Source organism: Vulpes lagopus, chromosome 11 (assembly GCF_018345385.1).
Source record: "Vulpes lagopus strain Blue_001 chromosome 11, ASM1834538v1, whole genome shotgun sequence".
Classification (NCBI taxonomy): domain Eukaryota; kingdom Metazoa; phylum Chordata; class Mammalia; order Carnivora; family Canidae; genus Vulpes; species Vulpes lagopus.
The window spans coordinates 78,064,149-78,077,161 of record NC_054834.1 but is presented as its reverse complement, the minus strand read 5'-3'; the positions used below and the strand labels follow the sequence as shown (position 1 = coordinate 78,077,161).

At 44.4% G+C, this 13,013-nt stretch overlaps 1 protein-coding gene across 1 annotated transcript; it reads left to right on the top strand.

Moving 5' to 3' along the window:
* The first annotated feature begins 484 nt into the window (after nt 1-484).
* On the top strand, nt 485-2,260 carry LOC121471676 (tubulin alpha chain-like). The gene is given in 2 exon segments (XM_041722455.1): nt 485-497; nt 1,563-2,260. Coding segments are annotated over 2 exon segments (672 nt in total). The 3' UTR covers nt 2,222-2,260.
* The last annotated feature ends 10,753 nt before the right edge of the window (nt 2,261-13,013 follow it).

Sequence of the window (13,013 nt, the reverse complement as noted above, 5' to 3'; positions counted from 1 at the left end):
GTTAGAATTAACCACATTTTGTATTTCTACATCTTGTCTACAGCGATCTCAAGGCCCAGACATGTCAGCCGGCTGTCCCTACAATGCCATCTGCCTTGAGTGAGAACCCAAGGCTCTTACTGTTAACTCTGGTGGCTTCAATACCTTTCCATGAACTCTGGTGGAGGAGCTGCCCCGCCAGGGTTTGTTGATCCAGGAAGCGGTAGAAAGAATTCGGTAAGCCAAAGGAAGTGAGTCAGCCTCTGGCCGCCACACACAGATCCAAACAGAAGGGACAGCAGACTTCAGGGCATGAAGAAACACATCTGACAACTTTGTTATTACATCAAAAACGCTGGAGTCAGCAGATGCGCACAGGATGTGACAGGATCTGTTTTGACCACACCCCTCAGCAGTTACAGGACAAGCCAAAGGGGAAAGCCCAGACAACCATGACTGGCAGAAAAGTGGCCATTTGGGCAACTGTCTTATATTTTACGAAACCATGCCTTCAACAGGTAAGGCAGGGCCTTCATGTCACTGTGTGTGCACAGACCACACTGCTCCACGAAAACGGCTCCTGACCACAAACATAGAATACCACCTGGTCCGTGACCCTCCTGCATGAAACCCTCACCTTCTGGTAGCTGGGCTTCCTTAGCAACTTTTAACGAGCTTCTGCTGATGTTCCCATATTGCTCATGGAGGCCATGGGCTTCCTAGGTGAACTTCGGGCCAGTGGTGTCAAACATTGGTTGCCCATTAGAATTACTCAGAGAGCTTTTAAATATCCCAGCACCCAAGCTGCCCACACACCAGAACTTTTGTAAAGATTTATTAAATAAAATGTGAAGAACTATTCCATCAGTGAAGTCCAGTGCCAGGGCTTTTGGCCTGTAAGTGAGAATCATCTGCCCAAGGCACAGCCTGCTGGGCCTCCCTCTATGGGTTTCAGGGGAAAGTGCCTTTGCTGAGGGCATAAGTGGGACCTAAGGGCTTTCAAAGAGTCACCAGAGACTCAGCATCGCTCCTCCCAGAGCTCCCCTTTGCCTGGTGCTAATCAGAGAGGATGCCATGAGAACACACTTCCAGCCTCTAGAGAAACTTTCAGCATGGTGGTGGAGAGGAGTAGGGTGGTGAGGGTGGGGCTCTCTGGGGCCCACTGCTTTTCCTCCCCCTCTTCTCGACTCCATCTCAAGGAGGTCTGTTCCATAGTTCTCCCAGCATGCAAGGGTGGGACTGGATTTAAGGGGACAAGATAACAGATGTAACTGAGAAGGTTCGAGGAGATTTGACCCTATCTGCCAGAGTTAGAGTTAAGGGCTGGCAGTGATGGTGGCAACTGGGCTCTCTTCTTTACAGAAACTCTCCAGACAGCTGAGACTAGAGATGACAGTAGCTAGTTTCTCTTTCTTTCTTTCTTTCTTTCTTTCTTTCTTTCTTTCTTTCTTTCTTTCCTTCTTTCTTTCTTTCCTTTTCTTCCCTTCCTTCCTTCTTTCGTTCATTCCTTCTTTTGTTTCAATTATTTGTTTGAGAGAGAGAAAAAGAGAGATAGATCGGGCACGTGGGTGGGAGATGGAAAGAGGGACAGACCTCCATCACTGCTTCCCTCAGATTTGATGGAGCCCTGAATGTGGATCTGACGGAGTTCCAGACCAACCTGGTGCCCTATCCCCGCATCCACTTCCCTCTGGCCACATATGCCCCTGTCATCTCTGCTGAGAAAGCCTACCATGAACAGCTTTCTGTAGCAGAGATCACCAATGCATGCTTTGAGCCAGCCAACCAGATGGTGAAATGTGACCCTCACCATGGTAAATACATGGCTTGCTGCTTGTTGTACCGTGGCAACGTGGTTCCCAAAGATGTCAATGCTGCCATTGCCACCATCAAGACCAAGCGTACCATCCATTTTGTGGACTGATGCCCCACTGGCTTCAAAGTGGGTATTAACTACCAGCCTCCCACTGTGGTACCTGGTGGAGACCTGGCCAAAGTACAGCGAGCTGTGTGCATGCTGAGCAACACCACAGCCATTACTGAGGCCTGGGCTCGCCTGGACCACAAGTTTGACCTGATGTATGCCAAGCGTGCCTTTGTTCACTGGTATGTGGGTGAGGGCATGGAGGAAGGAGAGTTTTCTGAGGCCCGTGAGGACATGGCTGCCCTGGAGAAGGATTATGAGGAGGTTGGTGTGGATTCTGTTGAAGGAGAGGGTGAAGAAGAAGGAGAGGAATACTAAAGTTAAAAATGTCACAAAGGTGCTGCTTTTACGGAAGCTTATTCTGTTTTGAACATTGAAAAGTTGTGCTCTGATCAGTTAATTTGTATGTAGCAGTGCATACTCTCATATACAATTACTGACCTATGCTTTAAAACACGACACTTTGTTACAGACCCAAGCTGTCCATTTCTCTGATGGGTTTGAATAAAGTATTCCCTGTCTTAAAAAAAAAAGAAAAAGAAAAGAAAGAGGGACAGAGGGAGAAGGAGAGAAGCAGACTCCTCACTGATCACAGAGCCCGATGTAGGACTTGGTGAGATCACGACCTGAGCTAAAACCAAAAGTCAGATGCTTAACTGACTGAGCCACCCAGGCACCCCAATACTTTCTTTTTAAGTGGTGGTAACATATACATAGCCTAAAATGTATAGTTTTCACCATTTTTAAGTATACAGTTCAATGGCATTAAGTACATCACACTGTTGTTCAACCATCACCACCATCCATCTCCAGAACTTTCTCATCTTCCAAGGCTGAAACTCTGTCCCCATTAAACAAAGGTCCTTATTTCCCCATTCCCCTGGCAACCACCATTTTACTTTCTGTTCCTGTGAATTTGACAATGCTGGATACATCACAGAGGGTGGAATCACACGGTATTTGTCCTTCTGTGATTGGTTTATTTTCCTTAGCATAACATCTCCAAGATTCCTCCTTGTCGTGGCACAAGTCAGAATCTCTTTCCCCCTCCTCCTCCTCCTCCTCCTTCTTCTTCTTCTCCTTTCTTCTTTCTTCTTCTTCAGATTTTATTTATTTATTCATGAGAGACACAGAGATAGAGGCAGAGACACAGGCAGAGGGAGAAACAGGCTCCCTGCAGTGAGCCTGAGGTAGGACCCCATCCCGGAACTCATGCCCTGAGTTGAGGGCAGATGCTTGACTGCTGAACCACACAGGCGTCCCAATCTCCTTCCTTCTTAGAGCTGAATGATATTCCACCGTTTGGACAGACCACATTTTGTTCATCCACTCATCAGAGATAGATACATGGGGTGCTTCTACCTTCTGGTTACTCAGTAACTACTACTTTCTGAGCACTCTCTATGTGTTAGATTCTCTTCTAAGTTCTTCACTTGTATTCACCCATTTAGTCAACTTCCAAAGTGTGAGTTAGGCTCTACTATCATTGCCATTTTTTGGATGAGGGGACTAAGGTACAGAGACATAAAGTAGCTTGCCTGGGTACCCAAGCAAGTCAGAACTCTACCCCAGTGCATGAATGCAGCAGGTTTCACTGGATCTAGCACCTGGACCAGTGTTTGGGGTACCACAGCAGGAGGGCTCTGTGGCTACCATGTGTCCAAATTATTTCACAGGTAGGAAAATTGAGGATGTAAGGTGTTAAGTGATATTGCCCATAGCTATGGTGACTATATTATTTGAACCCTCAAACCAAGACGGTGGTGTGATATATCTATTATGTCATGATTTATTTATTTTAGTTTAGTTTATTAAAAAATTTAATTTTTTAATTTTTTGGTATATATTTTTTATTGGAGTTCGATATAGCATAACACCCAGTGCTCATCCAGTCAAGTGTCTCCCTCAGTGCCCGTCATCCAATCACCCCCACCCCGCGCCCACCTCCCTTTCCACTACCCCTTGTTCGTTTCTCAGAGTTAGGTGTCTCTCATGTGTTGTCACTCTCACTGATATTTTCCTCATTTTCTCTCCTTTCCCCTTTATTCCCTTTCATTATTTTTTATATTCCCCGAATGAATGAGAACATATAATGTTTGTCCTTCTCTGACTGACTTACTTCACTCAGCATAATACCCTCCAGTTCCATCCACGTCGAAGCAAATGGTGGGTATTTGTCGTTTTTAATGGCTGAGGAATACTCCATTGTATACATAGACCACATCTTCTTGATCCATTCATCTGTCGATGGACACCGAGGCTCCTTCCACAGTTTGGCTATTGTGGACATTGCTGCTAGAAACATCGGGATGCAGGTGTCCTGCCGTTTCACTGCATCTGTATCTTTGGGGTAAATCCCCAACAGTGCAATTGCTGGGTCGTAGGGCAGGTCTATTTTTAACTCTTTCAGGAACCTCCACACAGTTTTCCAGAGTGGCTGCACCAGTTCACATTCCCACCAACAGTGCAGGAGGGTTCCCTTTTCTCCACATCCTCTCCAGCATTTGTTGTTTCCTGTCTTGTTAATTTTCCCCATTCTCACTGGTGTGAGGTGGTATCTCATTGTGGGTTTGATTTGTATTTCCCCTATGGCCAGTGATGCGGAGAATTTTCTCATGTGCTTGTTGGCGATGTCTATGTCTTCCTCTGAGAGATTTCTGTTCATGTCTTTTGCCCATTTCATGATTGGATTGTTTGTTCCTTTGTTGTTGAGTTTAATAAATTCTTCACAGATCTTGGATACTAGCCCTTTATCTGATAGGTCATTTGCAACTATCTTCTCCCATTCTGTAGGTTGTCTTTTAGTTTGTTGACTGTTTCTTTTGCTGTGCAGAAGCTTTTATCTTGATTAAGTCCCAATAATTCATTTTTGCTTTGGTTTCCCTTGCCTTCATAGATGAATCTTGCAAGAAGTTGCTGTGGCCAAGTTCAAAAAGGGTGTTGCCTGTGTTTTCCTCCAGGATTTTGATGGAATCTTGTCTCACATTTAGATCTTTCATCCGTTTTGAGTTTATCTTTGTGTCTGGTGCAAGAGAGTGGTCTAGTTTCATTCTTCTGCATGTGGATGTCCAATTTTCCCAGCACCATTTATTGAAGAGACTGTCTTTCTTCCAGTGGATAGTCTTTCCTGCTTTGTCCAATATTAGTTGACCATAGAGCTGAGGACCCATTTCTGGGTTCTCTATTCTGTTCCATTGATCTATGTGTCTGTTTTTGTGCCAGTTCCACACTGTCTTGATGACCACAGCTTTGTAGTACAACCTGAAATCTGGCATGTGATTCCCCTGGCTCTGGTTTTCTTTTTCAATATTCCCCTGGCTATTCGGGGTCTTTTCTGATTACAGACAAATTTTAAGATGATTTGTTCCAACTCTCTGAAGAAAGTCAGTATTTTGATAGGGATTGCACTGAATGTGTAAATTGCCCTGGGTACCATTGACATTTTCACAATACTAATTGTTCCAATCCATGAGCATTTGAATATTTTTCCACCTCTTTGTGTCTTCCTCAATATATTTCAGAAGTGTTCTATAATTTTTAGGGTATAGATCCTTTACTTCTTTGGTTAGGTTTAGTCCTAGGTCTCATGCTTTTGGGTGCAATTGTAAATGGGATTGACTCCTTAATTTCTCTTTCTTCTCTCGTCTCATTGTTAGTGTACAGAAATGCCACTGATTTCTGGACATTGATTTTGTATCCTGCCACACTGCCGAATTGCTGTATGAGTTCTAGCAATCTTGGGGTGGAGCCTTTTGGGTTTTCTATGTACAGTATCATGTCATCTGCAAAGACGGAGAGTTTGACTTCTTCTTTGCCAGTTTGAATGCCTTTTATTTCTTTTTGTTGTCTGATTGCTGAGGCGAGGACTTCTAGTACTATGTTGAATAGCAGTGGTGAGAGTGGACATCCCTGTCTCATTCCTGATCTTAGGGGAAGGCTCCCAGTGTTTCCCCATTGAGAATGATATTTGCTGTGGGCTTTTCATAGATGGCTTTTAAGATGCTGAGGAATGTTCCCTCTATCCCTACACTCTGAGGAGTTTTGACCAGGAATGGATGCTGTATTTTGTCAAATGCTTTCTCTGCATCTATTGAGAGGATCATATGGTTCTTGTTTTTTCTCTTGTTGATATGATTTATCGTGTTGATTGCTTTACGAGTATTGAACCAGCCTTGCATCCTGGGGATAAATACCACTTGGTCATGGTGATTAATCTTCTTAATGTATTGTTGGATCCTATTGGCTAGTATCTTGTTGAGAATTTTTGCATCCGTGTTCATCAGGGATATTGGTCTATAATTCTCCTTTTTGGTGGGGTCTTTGTCTGGTTTTGGAATTAAGATGATGCTGGCCTCATAAAACGACTTTGGAAGTATTCTGTCCCTTTCTATCTTTCAGAACAGCTTTAGTAGAATAGCTTTGATAGAATTCCCCTGGGAAGCCATCTGGTCCTGGACTTTTGTGTCTTGGGAGGTTTTTGATGTAATACGTCATGATTTAAAGAAAAAGTCAAGCTGGGAGGTATAATTTGAGTGAATGAACCCCAAAATATCAGTGGTACTGGATCATCATGAAGGTTTATAATGGGCTCACCTAGGCAGAGCATTCTGAATAAGCACTGTTCTGGAGGATTTACGCCTCTCCCACTGTGATGTGAGTGGTGTCTTTTATTTAGAGATCACCAGACTTGGCGAGTGAGCCCTAAGAGGGACTCCTCCTGGTGAAAATGAGTCATATAAAGAAGATGGGCGGATTTCTGCTTCTGCACAACATAGGCCACGGCTTTGATTTAGCCTAGTCACAGCCTGGCTCTTGGAAAATTGAGTCTCACAGGGAGACCATGGAGGCGAGAGGAAGTTAGATTAGCCCAATCCATAACCCCCTGGTGGCAAGGACGAACAGCAGAGTTTCAGGCTGGAGATGACAAGGAGACGCTCATTTGAAGGATTCCTGAGTCACACTTCTCACCCTCAGATTTCACTGTGTTCAAAATTTGCAACAACCCCCTGGTAATCCCCGCCTCAGGTCCCGACAACCAACTCACTTTCACATCGCTACCACATAGATCTCCTAAGATGTGAATTTGATGAGGCTGCTGTCTTCCTCAAAAACCCACTGTGGCTCCCCATTGCCCACAGAGTATTAGCACGAGGCCACCTGGCATAGGATGTCCTCCATCACTGAGCCCTAAACTTTCTTCCCAGCCTCATCCACCACCTTCTTCTTCCACATCCTAAGATACTCCTCAAGCTTCCCTGCCAAATAGGATGCCTATTCCATCCCTTCTCCAGCTCAGCCCCTGCCCTCAATGCCTCCTCTTTGTAAACCGGCGCCTCCTGCTACTTCCGGGCAGCATGAGCCACCGCTTCCTTGGTGCCATCACTGCAAATAGCAGGTGAGTCTACTCAGCCCTCGTGAGGTCTTGTCTTGCATTCCTATGAGGTGTTTACAAGCATTTCCCCTATATCTAGTAAGTTTCTTGAGGGCATTGACCATGAATTCACCTCTGTAAGGACAGAAACCCAGACTCTCCTATTTCTAGGCAATATAATATCCTCTCTGGGTACAGCATCCTTTACCAGCCATCTCTCTCTCTCTCTCTCTCTCTCTCTCTCTCTCTCTCTTTTAGAACTGTATTTCTTTTCTTTCTTTTTCTTTTCTTTTCTTTTTTAGAACTGTATTTCTTAAAATGAGATTAGAGGAAGGTGACAAGTGTTGAAAATCAGCAGTGGTACACACTGCTCCTGCTTAGAGTCCAAAGCACTCATGATCCAGGGTAGAACAGAGCCTCAAAGGTTGAGAACACAGCTCGGCAGCTGCTTGGAAGAACAGTCCCATTTTATCTCTTATTGCCTCAACCCATTGCAGATGAGATGTAGTCTCTACAGCCAACAAAATTTCTTTCTCTAAGAAGATTCCCCAAGAACAAAGGCCCAGCACATTCTACACTAGGCTGCCACTAGCGTTTGCCTTGTTCAGTGTCAAACTCTGTCCTTAGTCTTCTCCTCTTGTCCTCCCGCTGGTCCTTGTCTAAATCTTCCAAACTGGATAGTCCTCTTGGGACCAACTCATATTAGTGATGCCCTTGCTTTCCCTGGGTATATTGTCCCCAGACTACCAGTCACTTGAAGGGCATTGGAAAAAATCTCATAACATAAGCCAGAAATCTCCTAGCTTATGTTATGCTACTACAATGCAGAAGAACTAGGCCTTGGTCTGCATTAGAGATCTTCCTGAGCTCCAGATCAGTATTTCTGACTCCTAACTGGATGCCCCAAAGCAACCTCAATTTCCTTCCTAACTAACTAATGGAAGAGAAATAAACTTACATTATTAGCCGCAATGCCTTACCCCACTGCCTCACTGCAGGCAGAGTACATTCCCCCAGCCCATGATTTTGGGCTTGGTCATATGACTTCCTTCAGTCAATAGGAGTCACACTGTGCCCTAGATGAGCCTCTGGCAATTGCCATGAGAGAATTTTCCTCTGGGTAGCTGCTGCCTCCTAAGTCAGAGTAAAAATGAATACACCTGGAGCAAAGCTGCCCTGGCCAATATGCAAATCTAATGTAAGGAGCAGATAAATTAGAGCCATGGGTCCTGCTAACTCTAGGAGCTGTGAGAATAAAGGACTGTAGTTTTGGGACGCCTGGGTGGCTCAGCAGTTTAGCATCGCCTTCAGCCCAGGGCGTGATCCTGGAGTCCAGGGATCGAGTCCCACGTCGGGTTCCCTGCATGGAGCCTGCTTCTGCCTCTGCCTGTGTCTCTGCCTCTCTCTGTGTCTCTCATGAATAAATAAATAAAATCTTAAAAAAAAAAAAAAGACTGTGATTTAAGCCACTGAAAGTTGGGCTGGTTTGTTGCACAGCATTATTATAGCAATAGCTAACCAATACAATTTTACATAAAGATGAATGTATAAAATACAGATACACAAATTAAGGTTAGTTTTGCAGAGAAAATCCATGTAACTACCACCAAGGTCAGTGAAGTGAAACATGGCTTGGCACTTCAAAAACCTTCCTGGGGGATCCCTGGGTGGCTCAGCGGTTTAGCGCCTGCCTTTGGCTCAGGGCGCAATCCTGGAGTCCCGGGATCGAGTCCCACGTCAGGCTTCCGGCATGGAGCCTGCTTCTCCCTCCCCCTGTGTCTCTGCCTCTCTCTCTGTCTATCATAAATAAATAAATAAATAAATAAATATTTAAAAAAAAAAAAAAAGAACACAAACCTTCCTGTGCCTCTTCCTGGTCACCACCTCTCCCTCAGCCCTTGAGGTAATCACAGTTTCAATTTAAAAAAAAATTTCTTTTTTTCCTCATAGCTTAAGATCCATATATGCATCTCTAATTTAGATAGTTGGCTTTTGATTGTCTTTGATCTTTATGTGAGAGAAATCTCCCGGCTTATGTTTTCTGTCTCATTTTATTTGCTCAGTATGCTTTATGATAATCATCCCAATTACTACACGGAGTTACCATTTGTTGATTTCCATCACTGTGTAATATTTGTTATGGGAACAAGCTATAATTTATTTATTCTACTGTTGATGTTTCCAGATTATGTTATTACACACAATCCTGTGTGAGCCTTTCTGTATATCAGGGGTTGGCAAAATTTTTCTGTAAAGGAACAGATAGTAAACACAGGCCTTGTGGTCATGAATGGTCTCTGTTGCATGTTCTTCTTTATTTTAAAATACGTAAAAAAAAGGAGAACCAAAAAGGAAAGACTATTTTAAAAATGTGAAAATAGCCTACAGGGTGCAAAAAACAGGAGATTAGGTGCAGGATTTGGCTCATGGGCTATAGCTTGCTGACCTTTGTTTGCTTGAATTCCCTGGAGCATATGCATAACCGTTTCTCCAGCCGCAGTTAATGGCTGGTTGTGGGGTTCCCGCATCTTTAGCCTCACGAGGTAATGCCCACTCCCAAAATCAGCACATGGACAATGGGACTTTCATCTTCTTAAGCTGATGAATCTGTGGATGCCTGCTTCATGAAAAAAGTGACATTCCTGTGGCTCTTGTGGGGATGGCATCGCCATTGAGCTGGACGCTTATCGGAACAAGCCAGGGTGATTGGTACCAAACAGGCCAGAACAGGGAGTAGCATTGGGCATGGAGGCTAGGTTTGGACGGACTTCCACCTGTAATAGAAAACCAATGGAGGTGAAGCAGAGCGGTGACACAGCTGAGCTCTGCTTTAAATGGATCACTTTGACCATGGCAGTGGGTTTGGGGAGGACAAGAAATGAGGTTACTGTGAGGGGTCTCATGAGACTGGTAGGAGCTCAGGTCAAGCTGCCTGAGCCACACCTTGGCCTCCTTCACCAGTATCATCCTCTGTTTCTCCCACTTGGGCACCCATAGCTCCAGCCACCTTGACCTGAGCTGGTCTCTGAGTCATCCTGCTCTCTTCCCTCACACACTCCATGCCCCATTTCTGCAATCCCTCTCCCCTAACCCAGGGAGAATTGTTTAGGGCCTGTCAGCTGTGGATCCTTCCCTGGCTGACCCTCACCCCACTAGATCCCTCCAGCAGGGACTCCACACCATAAGATGGAACAATAAATGAGATGTATGCCCTAACTTTGTTTCCTCACTGAATTTTAGACAACTCTTATCTTTGGGTTTTATCTTTATAATTTTGTCTACCATAGGCCATCAAGTGGGCAGTGAAGGCAAGAATATAGAACCGAGACATTATCTGGTAACCACCTGGGAGATCAGCCTGACACTGGTGATTAGGAAGCAGGGCCCTGGGCAGAGCCTGCAGGCTGGGTCACCAGGGAAGAGACAGTTGGGTAAGGAGGTCAAACCAGAACTGGAACTCTCAGGGTATGTGGACTTCTTGAAAGAATTGAGGACGGTGGGGGTGGCAGAGCTTGGCTTCTGGAATAATGGGCACCCACGCCTTGCTGGAGGGAACGAAGGTGGAGGCACCCTAAAATAGAAGCTAGGAACATACCTTACTGCCTCTTAAGAACGGATATGTCTCTTCCGTCTCCTCCCGCCAGTTGGCAAGCAGTTATAGCATTCCCCCTTCTTTTTTTCCAAAGATTTTATTTATTTATTCATGAGAGACACAGAGAAGCAGAGACATAGGCAGAAGAAGAAGCAGGATCCCTGCAGGGAGCCCAATGTGGGACTCGGTCCCAGGACTCCGGGCTCACAACCTGAGCCAAAGACAGATGTGTTTAATCACTGAGCCACCCAGGTGTCCCTACCCACCCCTGTTTCAAGATGTGATCCTGTTCAGTGTAAGTTCTTGGCTCTGTTCCCGCCTGTGCCCCAGAGAAGTTGCAACACGGGGGTAAATTCACTCATAAGAAAAGGTCAAACCCTCCAGTTAGTTGGCTATCGGGATTCTGGATAAAGAAAATGGAAGGACAAAGGGAGGAAGAGAGGAAGAAGGAGGTGGGGCTGCTCCAGGCAGAGGAATGGAGAACACTGGGGAAGGATAAATATGCTTTTTTTAAAAAAATAAACTAATTGTTATATTACTTAAAATAGTATAGTAAAGACTCTGTTTTATTAAAACATGGCAAGTTATTTCAAGAAGGGCTAGACCATTGCTTCCCAAAATTTAAGGAACAGAGACTGATCCACGTGTTACCAGTTCAAGAAGTGCAGGAATTAGAAGAAATTTTCTAGAATGCTTCATAGCAATTTGAGAGAATTATTTTGTTTCTCCCTTCCTTTCTTTTTTAAAGATTTTATTTTAAAATAATTTCTACATTCAACTCAGGGCTTGAATTTACAACCGCGAGATCAAGAGTCGCATGCTCCACCAGCTGAGCCAGCCAGGTGCTCTAGAGAATAATTTTCTGATTGTTGAGTCTAATAATGACAACAGGATTTATATTTTGTCTTATTTTTAAAAGATTTTATTTATTTATTTGACAGAGAGAGAGAGTGAGCAAGCACAAGCAAGGGAAGTGGCAGAGGGAGAGGGATAACCATGCTCCCCACAGCCTGACGTAGGGCTCCATCCCAGGCCCCCGGGATTGTGATCTGAGCTGAAGGCAGACACTTAACTGAGCCACATAGGTACCTCTTTTGTGTATTTTTTTAAATTTCATTTTCTTAGTGCAGAGAAGGCAAATTCTACCTCTACCCACCTAGAGTTTTTGGTTATCCCTGTGGATTACATTGACTTAAAACAGATTAACACGCACATTTAATATAGGTTTTATGTGACATGGGAGCCCTGATAAGGAAACGAAGACCCAAAGAAGGGACAAAACCTACCTGTTTTTGTACTAGATTGAACAAAGGCAGGTGATTGTAGAAAAGTCACTAAAGCATAGGGGAGGCTCAGGGAAGAGAACTATTTTAACAAAGTCTGTTTGTACAGAATTTTCTCAACTTCAAATTCCTGCCCTTGATGATAAGAAATATTAAAAGTCTTAGTAACCAACATGCAACTCTCAGAAACGGGTTCACCCTGAGGCCACATTTACCCAAGGCAACATGTGCCCTCTGGGTCACTCTCAAGGTCTCCACAGGTGTCAGAGATGATGAAGACAATTCAGAAGGTCCCAGGTGGTGCTGAGTAATGTCCACTGCCTTAAGGCTTCTAATCTCTATATTTGGGGCAGGAAGCTGCCTAAAGAAAGACTCAGAAGAAGCACCTCCGAATGAATCCGTAAACTCTAGACATCTGCCTCTGTATGGGGGGCAAAGAAGCAAGTCTTCAAGGAACTCTGAGTCTAGTCAAGAACATGACACAACACTGACGTGTCAAACGACAACATGGTGATGGTTGCAAATATAGTGCAACAGGTTTGTCAAAATAGCACGTGCATACTTTGAGTTCAAATTAATGAGAAAAATTACTGTAGCAAGAGAGGCTTCTTTGAAGACTGTCAGCTGGAAGAAGTCTAGCAGAAGGAGCAATTTATAGTTTTGCTTTTTGGCTAGAAGGCAAAGGGGAGAAAGCAGTAGCGTAGAGCTGGTCAGAGGGCGCCCTTAAGTGACTCAGGCCTGTGTGTTGGGGTTATTTACACCTGGAGAAGTAATAAAACCAGACTCAAAGAGCACCCTTGGTGTTGCCTGTAATTGCATAAATTGTGATAAGGAAAAGTCACTTTGGAATTATGATTGGCCAAC